The sequence below is a fragment of the Pholcus phalangioides genome, unplaced genomic scaffold (genome assembly GCF_987345545.1).
Source record: "Pholcus phalangioides strain wild (caught in Gottingen) unplaced genomic scaffold, Ppha-v1.0 ptg000002l_1, whole genome shotgun sequence".
Classification (NCBI taxonomy): Eukaryota; Metazoa; Arthropoda; class Arachnida; order Araneae; family Pholcidae; genus Pholcus; species Pholcus phalangioides.
In genome coordinates, this window is record NW_028301595.1 from 2,329,389 (window position 1) to 2,343,026 (window position 13,638).

A 13,638-nucleotide genomic window follows, 5' to 3' on the forward strand; every position below is an offset into this window, starting at 1 on the left:
AAAACTCTAATAATCAAATAATTTGCTAATATAGCAATTACTCATAATATAAAACTAAAAGAAATCAATTTATTCGAAAAAAATTTCAAGTTTTCAGTCATTAAATTCCATTAATATAATTTCTGTGGTTATAGTTTCGGTTAACTACTACTACAACTACAACTGCTCTTTAATACCGTTATTTAGCGTCTGCTGTGTATTAAAATGGTGAGGAAATAATTATCTCATGATTATTTTTAATTTTTATTATTGGCAAAATGTAATAATGTAATAATAATACTTAAACAATTACAATGCCGTGAATTTTTCTCGATTTTATTTATTTGTTTTTCCGGCAAAATCTATGAGAAATGGAAAAATGCTCCCACATTATTGTAAATAATGAAGTAATAGTGTAACAATGGAAAAATAACTCATTATTATATATATTATTATTATTATCCCAGCCGTTATAACGAATATAAGGGGCCCCCGGGTCCCAAACATTTTTTAGGGTTCCTTCAACCCCCCAGTCCACGTATGAAAAAAAAAATCCAGTAATTAGGTGACCCTGGCCTGGGTTGCCTCACCCAGGACACACAAACTTAACCTATGGCCCGCGGCCCTCGAAGTTATCTGGTGTGGCCCGTGACCTCACATCTAATTTTGTAAACGTAACATTGCCAATTCCAATCAAATATATCTTTCTCCCTTTCATTTACAACTGAAAATGCCAGCGTTCCTCTCCATTCAAAGTTGAAGATGTCTGCCTAAGCGTCATTCACAGCTGAAGATTGCTGCCTACACTTTATTCACAGCTGTAGTTATCTGCTTCTGCTTCACTCCTTCAACCCCAGTCCATGTATGAAAAAATTCAGTAATTAGGTGACCCTGGCCTTGGTTGCCTCACCCTTTACTATGGCAAGCGGCCCTCAGAGTTATCTGGTGTGGCCTGCGACCTCACATCTAATTTTGTAAAAATTCACAGCTGAAGATGTCTGCCTTAGCTCAGGCATGGATCCAGTTGTAGGGGTGGGAGATAATTGCTCCTCCCTAGAGCCAAATAATATGGAAAACTTTGTCTGTCCAGTAAAATACAAAACAATTCAAAAAACTTATGCTATTCACCTCTCTAGGCTCATAATCTTGGATCCCCCATCTGCCCACATCACATTCTCAGATCACTTAAGTGTTCCTGGCAAATTTTCGAGAATTTCAACTAGTTCTTATTTTTGTAAGCCCCACCAGGCCGTGTGTTAAGACTGCACCGGCGCTCTCTTAATATTTCTATAATAACTTTATGAAAATGGATTTTCATATTTTTTATTCGAAAATGGGGGCAAGGTGAATACACTCTTATATAATCCATTTCTTTAAATTCATTTGAAAATTTTCACATGTGTCTTGTGTGTGAATATTTAATACTTAATTTATTTTCTTTGACTGTGAACCAAGGGTTTGCTGTCATTACTGAGGAAACTTAAGTCAGCACCTGATAGAGAACTCAGGATTTTACTTCTCGGATTAGATAATGCTGGCAAGACCACAATTCTGAAGAAACTTGCTTCCGAAGATGTCACTCATATCACTCCTACACAGGTAATCTTTTCTTATAAACATGAGCACATGAATCATTTTTTAACTGACATTTTTTAGTTATGTTTAAAATATTTATTACTTTCTTCTAGACATTCTACAATTTACCAATTTATGACTGTGAAAAAATTGAACTTGAATTTTGAATGGTCCTAATCAGGGCCGTCTTAAGAGCATCATGGGCCTCCGGGCCAAGTGATTTTTCTAACACCCCAACTGGTTAGTTCTAGAAAATTTCAACCAGATCCGTCGGAGCCGGGGGTGCTGTGGGTGCTCGAGCACCCACGGTAATTTGTGGCACGGGTCTGAGCACCCCCAGAATTGATTGAGAAATCGTAATTTCCAATATAAAGCTCAAGACGAGCACCCACAGGTTCGAAACATTTCCGACGCCCCTGTTTGTGGGTCCCCCTCTTCTCTTGAGGCCCCAGGGTGGGCCCATGCATTAAGACGGCACTGGTTCCAAGGTGTTTCAAGGAAAACAAATTTAATTTTTTACTCATTTTATCAAGAATTTTGTTCTTTTTTTGAAATTATAAATTTGTCCTCTCAGCATTATTATTATTTTGTCATTATTTTCCCTTAATTACAATGAATATTTTATAGGGTTTTAACATCAAAAGTGTTCAGAGTGAAGGTTTCAAGCTTAATGTATGGGACATAGGTGGACAAAGAAAGATCAGGCCTTATTGGCGCAATTACTTTGAAAATACTGATGTTTTAGTGAGTTTTTCTTTTATTAATTACACAATTTCTTTAAATTATTACATAATAGGCTATGCTTCAATGTAATCCATGTTGCATTTATAGATCAGTGCATTCTCCTTTGTTCTCATCCTATATTCAAGTGATTCTGAGGATAGATTAAGCACCCAACAACAAAAACTGGCATGAAGTCGTTGCTACAGATGCAAGTAAAATGAATAGCACTAAATTGTTGCCAGAAACTTTTCTATATCATCCGGTTTCTTCATCAATGATCTGCAAAGTTGGTAAAGATGAGTCTGCAGGCAGACTCAAAAATTTAATTTCGATTGAATGAAAATTATTCAATTGTACGAATTGAATATTATATTCACACAGATTCAAATAAAAGAATGCATACTGTAACTTAGTGGTCTATCAAATTGTTTCAGCTATTTTACTTGTCCTTGTGTTCAAAAAGATTGAGGAACACTGCTGATGTATAAGATATATCTTATACCTATCAAACTCTATATCTTATTAACATTGTTTTCATATTGAAATTTCGCAGAAATTTCTAATAGAATACTTGGTTGTAGAGAAAGATGTACTCTTCACTTGTTGATACAAGACATACTGAAAGATAATGATTTTGGAAAAATCTTATCTCTACCTCCCCCAAAAACAGAATCTGTGATGTACATCACAGACCAGTCAGTTGAATGATCTGGAAGAATTTTAAGAAAGGTGAAGAAAACACCATCGTGGGAATTTTTACTACTACTATTTAACCAAACATGCACCTCGTACACATTCCTCTATGCAATTTCTAACGAATCGGCACATGCCAGAGAGAGACAGAATGTGTGTTTTGAGTTTATGCTTGGCCCTAAAGTATGTATGTTGTAGAGTTGTGCTTGTTTCATGTTCATGCTGCCATCTAACTTCCATTTTCTGATGTAAAAATAAAAATGCTTGAATTTTCATGTTTGGTCAGTATCGTGTTGTAGGCCTGCCTGCTGTCTGCGGAGAGACTTTTTCAAATGGAAGAACAGCTCACATTAATGCCTCGAAGCTTGGAATTTTTACTGCATAACATTTCCAGTCAGCTGAGTGCTCATTTCAGAACAATGCAAAGCATTCTGCTTTGCGGCTCTGCCCTACCAAGACTTGAACACAGGTCCCCCAGATGCTAGCTGAGTGCTCTACCTATCTGTCACTATAGCTTATTTGGTAGAGCACTTGGCTGGCATCTGAGGAACCTGGGATCAAATCCCGGTAGGGCAGCGATGAAATTTTTCCAAAATCAATATCTCTACGTAAACAGTCAGTTTTCAGTATATGTTGTATATTGGTTGCATCTTATTTTATGAGTGAGTATCTCATTTTGAATGTGTGTTTATATTTACATTTTATGAATAACATCTTCATGGTGATAATAGTTTGAAATTTTTTTTACATGTAATCACATGACTGATGAAAAATAAATTTCAGATATATGTGATTGATAGCGCAGATAGAAAACGATTTGAAGAAACAGGAGTAGTAAGTTATCGGTCACCCTTATTTCTTCTCTTTTAATATTGGTTTCAAAAAAATGCGACTGGTTATTTTGTGTGCATTTATCATGAATTCACCAGTTGTTTTACTGATGCAAATAAAGCGTATTTGTATTTTTTTTTTTTTTTTTTTAATTATTACTTGCAATCAGAAAAATCTGAATTTGCATTAAAACTGTTAATTTGAATTGTTTAAAAGCAAATTCTAAATTTCATTTTTGTTTTTTCATTTTAGGAATTAGCTGAACTACTCGCCGAGGAGAAGCTGTGTGGAGTACCACTTCTAGTCTTTGCTAATAAACAAGATCTTTTCAATGCAGCTCCTGCTAGTGAGTTAGCAGAGGGATTAAATTTACCTGCTATAAGAGACAGACCATGGCAAATACAAGCATGTTCTGCTCTGACTGGTGAAGCCTTGAAGGTACTTATATATGTTTTTTCTTCGCATCCTTTAACGAAAGAAAATGTTCATTTTCGTTATTTTCTACCCTCTGTAGTTCACCCCCATAAAAACGCAATGAAAACTTCTTTTTTTTTTTTTTTCTTTTTAGAGAATTCAGATGCAAATAGTTGTTGTTAGTATATTTTTAATTGAAACAATATATCAGCTCAGCAATTTAATTAATTAGAGTGGAATTTTTAATTATCTAAAATGGTTAGTTAAGGGTAAAGCATAGAGTTTGCCTTGATTTTAATGTTATTTATAAATAGTTTAAAATCTTCCTTAGAAAAGGTGAATAGCTTTTACCTTTAATTTTTTTTTCAAGACCCTAATTTTGTGCAATTTTATAAATCTCTGAACAGGTAAATGTTCAACAGCTATCAAAAAATGACTCCTAGCAAGGAGTTAACGCTTTCTAGATCTAAAAGTATTGTATTTGCATAGCCATATTTTGTACTGAAATGACACTAAAAGATGTACAGTGAAACCTGTGCATAATGATACTCTGTCTATACTGATAAAAAACCTGCCTGTAATAATATTTTTTTGGTCCCAGTGGAATTCTTATTTACTCAATGTACACTGAAGAGCCAAAAAAACTGGTTCACCTGCCTAATATCGTGTAGGGCCCCGCAGAAGTGCCGCAACATGACGTGGCATGGACTCGACTAATGTCTGAAGTAGTACTGGAGGTAATTGACACCATGAATCCTGCAGGGCTGTCCATAAATCCGTAGGAGTAAGAGGTGGTGGAGATCTCTTCTGAACAGCACGTTGCAAGGCATCCCAGATATGTTCAATAATGTTCATGTCTGGGGATTTAGGTGGCCAGCGGAAGTGTCTAAAGTCAGAAGAGTGTTCCTGGAGCCACTTTGTAGCAATTCTCGACGTGTGGGGTGTCGCATTGTCCTGCTGAAATTGTCCAAGTCCGTCGGAATGCACAATGGACATGAATGGGTGCAGGTGATCAGACAGGATGCTTACGCACCTGTCACCTGTCAGAGTCATATCTAGACGTATCAGGGGTCCCATATCACGCCAACTGCACACGCCCCATACCATCACAGAGCCTCCACCAGCTTGAACAGTCCCCTGTTGACATGTAGGGTCCATGGATTCATGAGGTTGTCTCCATACCCGTACACGTCCATCAGCTCGAAGCAATTGGAACCGAGACTCATCAGACCAGGCAACGTGTTTCCAGTCCTCAACAGTCCAATCTCGGTGTTGTCGGTCCCAGGCGAGGCGTAAAGCTTTATGTTGTGCAGTCATCAAGGGTACATGAGTGGGCCTTCGGCTCCGAAAGCCCATATTGATGATGTTTCGTTGAATGGTTCGCACGCTGACACTTGTTGATGGCCCAGCATTGAAATCTGCAGCAATTTGTGGAAGGGTTGCACGTCTGTAACGTTTAATGATTCTCGTCAGTCGTCGTTGGTCCCGTTCTTGCATGATCTTTTCCAGCCGCAGCGATGTCGTAGATTTCATTTTTTAGCGGATTCCTGATATTCACGGAAAAAAATCAGAAAAAATGTGTGTGGAGCACTCGTGCACTCGTGTGCACTCGTGAAATGGCCGTACGTGAAAATCCAAATTTCATCGCTACCTCGGCGATGCTATGTCCCATCTCTCGTGCTCCGACTATAACACCACGTTCAAACTCACTTAAATCTTGATAACCTGTCATTGTAGCAGCGGTAACTGATCTAACAACTATGCCAGACACTTGTTGTGTTATATAGGCGTTGCCGACCGCAGCACCGTACTCTGATTGGTTCCATATCTCTTTATTTGCATGCGCATGCCTGTACCAGTTTTTTTGGCTCTTCAGTTTATATTGAATCTGCCTACAGTGATAATCACTTTTTGGATGCACTTATCTATTACGATAATTTTACCTTTTTAGAAAGGTATTATTATAGCCTGATTTTTTTTTATCTTGGAAAACTGCACCCCATGGTCCAGAATATGAGATTGCAGAGGGATTTTAAGCGGGTTTTCCAGTTCCTGGGTGGGCACTGTCAACAAACCCCCCCCCCCCCCATACAGATAAGTTATCCATAGGGGTTGTTGGCACTGTTGAACCCAAAGCTGGTTGAAAGATAAAGCGTTGTCGCTGTGTCTATGGAGGAAACCGGTCATAAACTTGCATGGTAAAGCTGTTGAAGTGGTAGAGGTTAGAACTGCAATTTTTAACATTATCTTCTGCCATTATTATTATTTTTCACTTTCCCTGTCACGGGAGTGTTGTTGTTGGTGCTTTTTTTTTTTTTTGTTTCATCCTAAATTTTATCTTATTCATAATTAATTTGTCAAAAAAAATATTTTAAGAGTTAAATTAATTTGTTTTCGTATCTCTACAACATTAGTTTTGAGTTTATTTTCCATGGTGATCTATTAAACCCTTGAATGTATGATGACGCAGTGTAAACTATTGTCATTTGAAGTATGTATATTGTTAGCAAACATTTTCTGTTTGAAGTTCTCATAAAAGTTTAAATAATTTAAAGTTTATGAATACAATTTTATATACATTGGTATTTGTAAGATGAATCACTAAGCACAATAAAATTAGTTAGTACAGCATGCGTTATTGCTCAAACAGTCTACAATGATACCGGTCTATAACAATATTTTTTCTAGGTACCTACAGTATCATTATATATATAAACAGGTTTCACTGTTCTTTATTTAACCAAAAACATTAAGAAAATAAAAAGTATAATAGGTTTTTTTTACCATGTGTTTGCCTTGTATATTCAAATATACACAGTCTGTGGTCTGAGTAAATTGTGGCCATAGATTTCATTGCAAATATTGTATGTTTTGATGGGTACTATCACCCCTCCAAATTTTTTCTAAACTGTTTACAAACACCCTGTATAGGTATATATTTTTATTTTCACAGGATGGTTTGGATTGGGTGTGCAAAAATATCAAGAGAAAATAACTACATCATCACTACTGTCGCAAGCCACAAATTCACATCTAGTCACGATTTTGATGTTTAGTACTTGATGGGAACATCAAATGCTGCAAATGCATACATATTGTACAATATAATGTGTATTCTGATGGTGCATGCATAATCTCTACTGTGATAGTTCTTGTTAGGAGCACACAGCCTTAGTTAACTTCCGTCCACATGAGTGCACCTGCCTTATGCCTACTCCTTGCATTAATTTCTCACATGAAGCAGGGAAGGATAACCGACAGAGAAAGAATCATATTCTGAATGAAGAGAATTATCATGGAAGTATTTTGCAGCAAGATAATTTATTTCTATATTTTGGTATATGGCTCATTCTGGATTTATGCTAATTTTTTTTTTTTTCACCATGTTTGACACTTTTCTGTACAGAAAATCTGTTTGTAGTTTTATCTTTAAAACACTTCAAATTTTCAAAACTATGTGAAGTTAAATATTTTGAGTGATATTTCGTAGAATCCTTTTTATTTGATAAGTCTGTTAACAAGATGCAGATTCTCTAACCCAGGAACAGTCTTCATTCATTTCTTCTTTGTTAAAATAAACTTTTGTAGAGCAAAATATTTCTATTAAATTTAAATATTTTTACTGAATACTTGATATTTTCTATGTATATTGCATTTAAGGAATTGTTTCTTTTTGAAGTTTCGTTAAATGCTTTTCGAGACCTATTCTTTTAATTAGAAAACTACTACGAGGTATTTGCATAGAAAGATAATTTAATCTTATAGCATTGAACATTTATTATTAACTACACACACAATCATGGTAATATTTTTCTTCCATCAAATTTTTCATCACTTAATGAATTTTTTTTTCATTATTTATGTCGCTATTCTCAATGGGGTTTTTTTTTTCGCAATGAAAAATTATTTTGATTTTCTTTTTTGGTCAAACTGTGGTTTGTACTATGCAGACACTTTTGTAAGACATGATTATGTTTTGAAATTCCATTATTTAAAGCATGGAAGTGATATTAACATGTATCTTATGTAATATGTGAGTCATTTCTATCTGAATTCAGATTGATGCTTTATTTATTTCATCTTTGGTGAAGTAAATTTTTTTAGAGCAAATTTAATTTATTAAATTTAGGTAACATTACTGATTGCCTGATGTTTTGCTATGGTTATGGTTTGTAAATATTCAAACACTTTTTCATAAGACAAATAGCTATAATTTGAAATAACAATATTTAAAGTAATTGTCTTTACTGTGTAATATATGGAAGCCATATCTATATAAATGAAGATTAAAGCTTTATTAGATTAATCTTTCTAGAACAACTTAGTTTTTATTGAATTTACGTATTTCTACTTATTACCTGTATTAGTGCATTTTTGAAATTCTTTTTAAAATTTCATGAAATTTGAATGTTATTTTCGTGCTATATGTTTCAAGCCTAATCACATTCCTAGCCTGATCCCAACAAAAACAATATGTATATATTGAGGTTTACATATTTAATTGGAATGGACCTGGTGAAGGATTGTTGCACAATATATTCATCTGTGGTGCTATTATGTTTTGTCTGTTTTTTGCATTAAAACATTCTGCTATTCAGATATATGCCTACATTAGTTTTTAATACTAATACAAATCTAAATTTAATGAAATATGACTACTTCTATTTTTTTACCATTAAATATTGAATGAATGTTGTCTTGTATCAGACTAAAATGAGTCAATATCTTGAGAGAAGTACGTATGTAGCTGTTGCGTATGAAATATTTGGAATCTTTTTATTCAATATTTTGTTAAATTATGCATCTCATAAATATTTTAATCCTCATTAATATTTAAAACCACACAACTTGTGACAAGAAAATTCATCGATTTTCCTTTGTCTCAGAATTTATGCTTTTGTGAAACTGCATAAAAAGAATATAATTTATGTATAATAATGATTGCAATTGAGTACTTCAGTTGACACAGTTGTGAATAACTAAGTTTGATGATAGATGTATTCAAAACTGTTGAGAGACAATAATTGATACTTTAGATTTTTTCCCTTTAGTTGAGATAGTATTGCAACCATGTTAGAGTATGTGAAAAACACATTGAAGCAAACTACACTTTTGTAGCTTTTGTAACGTTGAAGTTGCATTTCCCAGTTTGAAAATTTGAATAGCTTTAGCTGCAAGAAAAGTTTTGAGGCAAAATCTATTTATTGCTTTACTGTATGTGAATTACATCATTATGGATACAGATCAGACCTGCAGATTGCACAAGTGCAGTAAAAATTATTAATTATGTGAACTTATGTCAATTGTATTTTATAATTTTCATCTTCATGTTTCACTATTGTGTAAGTTGGGGACTTTTTTCATTATATGCTTTTTGATAACAATTTGATAAATATAATAATCAGTTTCTCATTTAGTTCATAATGTTACTTTCATCAATTTAAGTTTGAATTATGCAGAAACACTGTTGACTTTTTCATTTTCTAATCTTTAAATCTGCAAAATAATATTAATCCTAAACATATATTTTGATAGTGTACTACATTCTTATAAAACTTCTTCTGTTTATATTTTTGCTTTGTATTTTATTAGTTTTCTTAGTTTACGAAAGTTTTATTTGTGACATGTAGTCATTTTACAGCTATTTTACTTGTATTTATAACATTTACGATGCAGTTGAGGTATATCGACATCTAATTCAGGTCAAAATTGTTATGGTATATCTTGATTGTTATTATGAAGTCATCGTTTTTGTGGTGAATTTTAATTATTATAATTTATTTATTTTTTAGGCTTTAGTCATTTCTTATTTGAGGGAAAAAATAAAAATACTTCAATATTAAGAAACAATGCTGTGTGTATGGTGCCTCGCTGGTAGTTTCATTTCACAGTTGCCTTTTCTACTTAAATAATGATAAAATGATCAAAACATATGTAGTTAAACACAATATTTGAAATGTGTAAAAAATATTCATAGACATGTGATACCCACCTCGACTTCAAAAGATTCATTTTTCTATGCTTACATGGTATGCAAAAATAGTAGAAAAATAAAATATGTATTTTGCTAAAAAATATGGGGATGTATAATTTTTCATAAATTTGACTATATCACCTATGAAAGTGTTGAATTTCTCATTTCATTTATCGTTATATATATTTGGTGATATTGCAAAATATATTGCTTTGTTTATGTGGATATTGTGATTTCTATGCATTGTGTGATAGCCATCTCTAGTTAAAAATTGACTTAATTTATTGTTTTTATTCATTAATTTCCATGTGCAAAAATCAAATTTTTATTTGCTTTAAAAAAGTTTCTTCATCTCATTTAATTTTTAATTATTTATCAAATCTATTGATAAGATTTGCATTATATTTTTCATGCATCATTTTGGGAAATAAAAACTTATAATTACCAATATAGTGAAACCATTGTCTGTCACTATGTCGCTTTTTGTTGTTATTTACATCAAATTCTCATTCATGCTTTAAGTAAAAAATTGTCCTGCTTGTTTTAGTATTTGGGAATAGGTCCTTTCTACACTAATTAAGATCACAATTTTTCAAAGTATATAATGGATATTTAAGTACTATGTGTGTATTTTTTATATAATTGTATATGATCATTAAGCTACTATTGCATTCTAAAAATTTTTGCTTTCACTTTTTCTTACTTCATCATACACCACCTTTGCCATTTTGCAATAAGTTACTGTGTCAAAGGGAATTATGTGCACCAGTGGTTCTTAACCTTTTTACTGGACCGCAGCCAAGTGAACTTAGCTTCACATTCTCACACCTTTGAGTAAACTGCAATTTACATTCTGCAACTCTTTAAATAATCACATCATATATCATTTCCCGATCTCCCATTTGAAAAAGTCTCTCCACAGGGAGCAGGCACACCTACAGCATGATACTGACAAAACAGGAAAATTTAATCATTTCCATCTTTACCTCAGAAAATAGAAGACAGATGGCAGCACAAAACACGTGCAACTCGACAACATAAATACGTTAGGGCCACACATACGGACATTTCGGCATGTGCCGATTCGTTAGAATTTCCGTAGAGGAATGTGTACGAGATGCATATACGGTTTAGTGGTAGCTCTCACCAGGCGTGGCATCTAGAGTGATGTATTAGGAGGATGACTAATTGTATAGGTTCATTGGATTGTCCTTGTATTTTATGGATCAGATAAATTCTTGTATTATTTGGCTATTGAGAGGGATGATTTCAGTCGTCTGGATTCGTACCTGGTTCTCACTATCAAAATCGTTTATGCTCCTCCGGGGTTCCTGTACCCCTGGTTACGAACCACTGAGGCAGAATTTCACAGAAAGCAAGTTTTTGGACGATTCCTGTCTGTGTACCACAGCTTTTCAACCCAAAATCTTTTAATCTACACTGAGTACTGTTGTGCCAGATATGACCCAGGCTCTGTCCCATGTGGGATATAAGCACAATACACTGAGTACTGGTTGAAGTTGTTTATTTCAGTGGAAAGCATTTTCAGAGTAGCAGCTGTGGATTGTTGATATCCATCGTGCATGACCATATCTACTCCATTTTTTAAAAAAAGTTTTCATTCACATTTTACTTAAATGGTAACAAGACTGATGCAGTAAATGTTTTATATGGGGAGGAGCGGATGTCCTGACTTTTACAGTCAGTCCCCCGTATTCGCGGGGGTTACGTTCCTAGAGTGACCGCGAATAACCGAAACTATTGTTTTTTTCATTGTTTATATCGTTTATTGAACATTGTAGAAAGGAATGTAAAAGAGGGTGCAGCGATTGTTGTGATGTTTTCTTAAAGAACAATTGTGATTTCTGTTTGCCGTTTCTTCTTCCTATCATCAAGTAGGTTGGAGTATGTTGATAACGTTTCCTCTACCGAAGGGCGGCTTAAGCGAGGGTGCAAAGAGTGTGGTGCACCCGGACGGCAGTTTATGAGGGGGTGGCAGCTTAGGCTTTATTCAGACACCAAATTTTTTTTAAATTTCCAATATTAAAATTTCACATAACCAGAGACGGGTTTATGGTTTACCTAACTGTGGGCTACAGAAATTTTACCGACCTTCCTCATCCTATTCTAATTTTCTTGACCATTTATTTCTTAAATTTTCCGGCTCAGCCCGTAAACGTGCCTCTGTTTCTTGGTTTTTTCGTCACTCTATCCCTCTTGACAGCACCGTCTTAACGCATGGGCCCACCTGGGCACGGTCTGGGGGCCTCACAAAAATGAGATCTGGTTTAAATTTTGTAGGATTTACTAGGTGGGGCCTCCGAAAAATCCCTTGGCCCGGGGGTCCATGATACTCTTAAGACGGCCCTGCTGGTCCCTTGTTCTTTAGATCACTTTTTTGGTCATTTGCATACTTGCACACTGTTTTGGTTACTCACGGGCTCGCAAACTCTCTAGATCACTATTTTGGTCACTCGCATGCTTTCAGACTCTATGTCACTCGTTTGGTCACTCGCCGATCTAGTCACTCGCTCTCTAAGCAGAGGTGGATTTATACTTTTGCAAATTTCGACGCCCTTCCATTGTACTAATTTTCTTGTAAACTCATTTCTAAAATACGCAGCACCGGGCTATAGCCTACTAAGATCTCCTTCTGTGTAAATGATCATGTTTTCGAGCCTTACCTTTCCGACAAAGATGTTGAGAAAAATTCGAGACAGAGCTTGGACAGTGATACCACGAACAAGAATGTATTCTTTCATAAGGGACAAGTGTGCGTTTTGGTGCCCTCATCTGCTAATTGTTCTGGAACGATCAAAATGATGGCAAATAAAGAATTCGTCTTCTTAACTTGTCCAGTCCCTGGCGCATCAGAAACGGCTTTACAAATAATTATTTTAAAATGAAATTCGCTTCGTTATAATTCTTCTTTACTGGATGAATGTCAATAATGATAACTTAACAAGATATGCGACGTGAATTGAGTTATCTGGCACAATTAAAAACAGTAAAATGACTTGAGATAAAAAAAAAAAGGTTAAATCTTTTTAAAAGCGGGACGTATGGTCACGTGCAGTCTGCTTCAGGAACAATTGCAAGGTTTTTTTCTCTGAATAGCTTCACCAGAATGCCCCTATGGTAAAGCCTTGTCAGTCTCTTTAGAGGTGACATATGAGCCTTTGCACTCGGGCGGCAGGTAAGTTTGAGCCGCCTCTGCCTCTACCAATTTTTCTACATGTGAAGAACATGTAGAAAAATTTTCCTACTCATAGAGGGATCTATGTCATGAAAATAATCTATTGCTGATTTGAACTTGCGAAGCCCTTCCGCTATGTTACACATGGTGAACTTGTCTTCCACTTATCTTCATCTGGTACTGCTTCAGTTTAAATTAATTGTTAAATTAGCTGTCGTTATTCATTCGTTATTAATTAGCTGTTCGACTTCTT

General features: G+C 34.8%; 1 protein-coding gene across 1 annotated transcript; it reads left to right on the forward strand.

Annotated features, from left to right (window-relative positions):
* The first annotated feature begins 147 nt into the window (after positions 1-147).
* LOC149089058 (ADP-ribosylation factor-like protein 3) lies at positions 148-10,642 on the forward strand. The gene is made up of 6 exons (XM_089236977.1): positions 148-207; positions 1,435-1,578; positions 2,182-2,298; positions 3,754-3,804; positions 4,054-4,239; positions 7,169-10,642. Exons 1-6 carry the CDS (start codon positions 205-207, stop codon positions 7,208-7,210), a joined length of 543 nt encoding a protein of 180 aa, XP_089093103.1. The 5' UTR covers positions 148-204; the 3' UTR covers positions 7,211-10,642.
* Positions 10,643-13,638: the final 2,996 nt, after the last annotated feature.

What these genes read in the sequence shown, in the direction of transcription:
- LOC149089058 (XM_089236977.1), top strand. An exon ending in TTGAAAATACTGATGTTTTA is followed by an intron (nt 2,299 to 3,753) that starts GTGAGTTTTTCT and finishes AATAAATTTCAG; the next exon opens with ATATATGTGATTGATAGCGC. An exon ending in TGACTGGTGAAGCCTTGAAG is followed by an intron (nt 4,240 to 7,168) that starts GTACTTATATAT and finishes TTATTTTCACAG; the next exon opens with GATGGTTTGGATTGGGTGTG.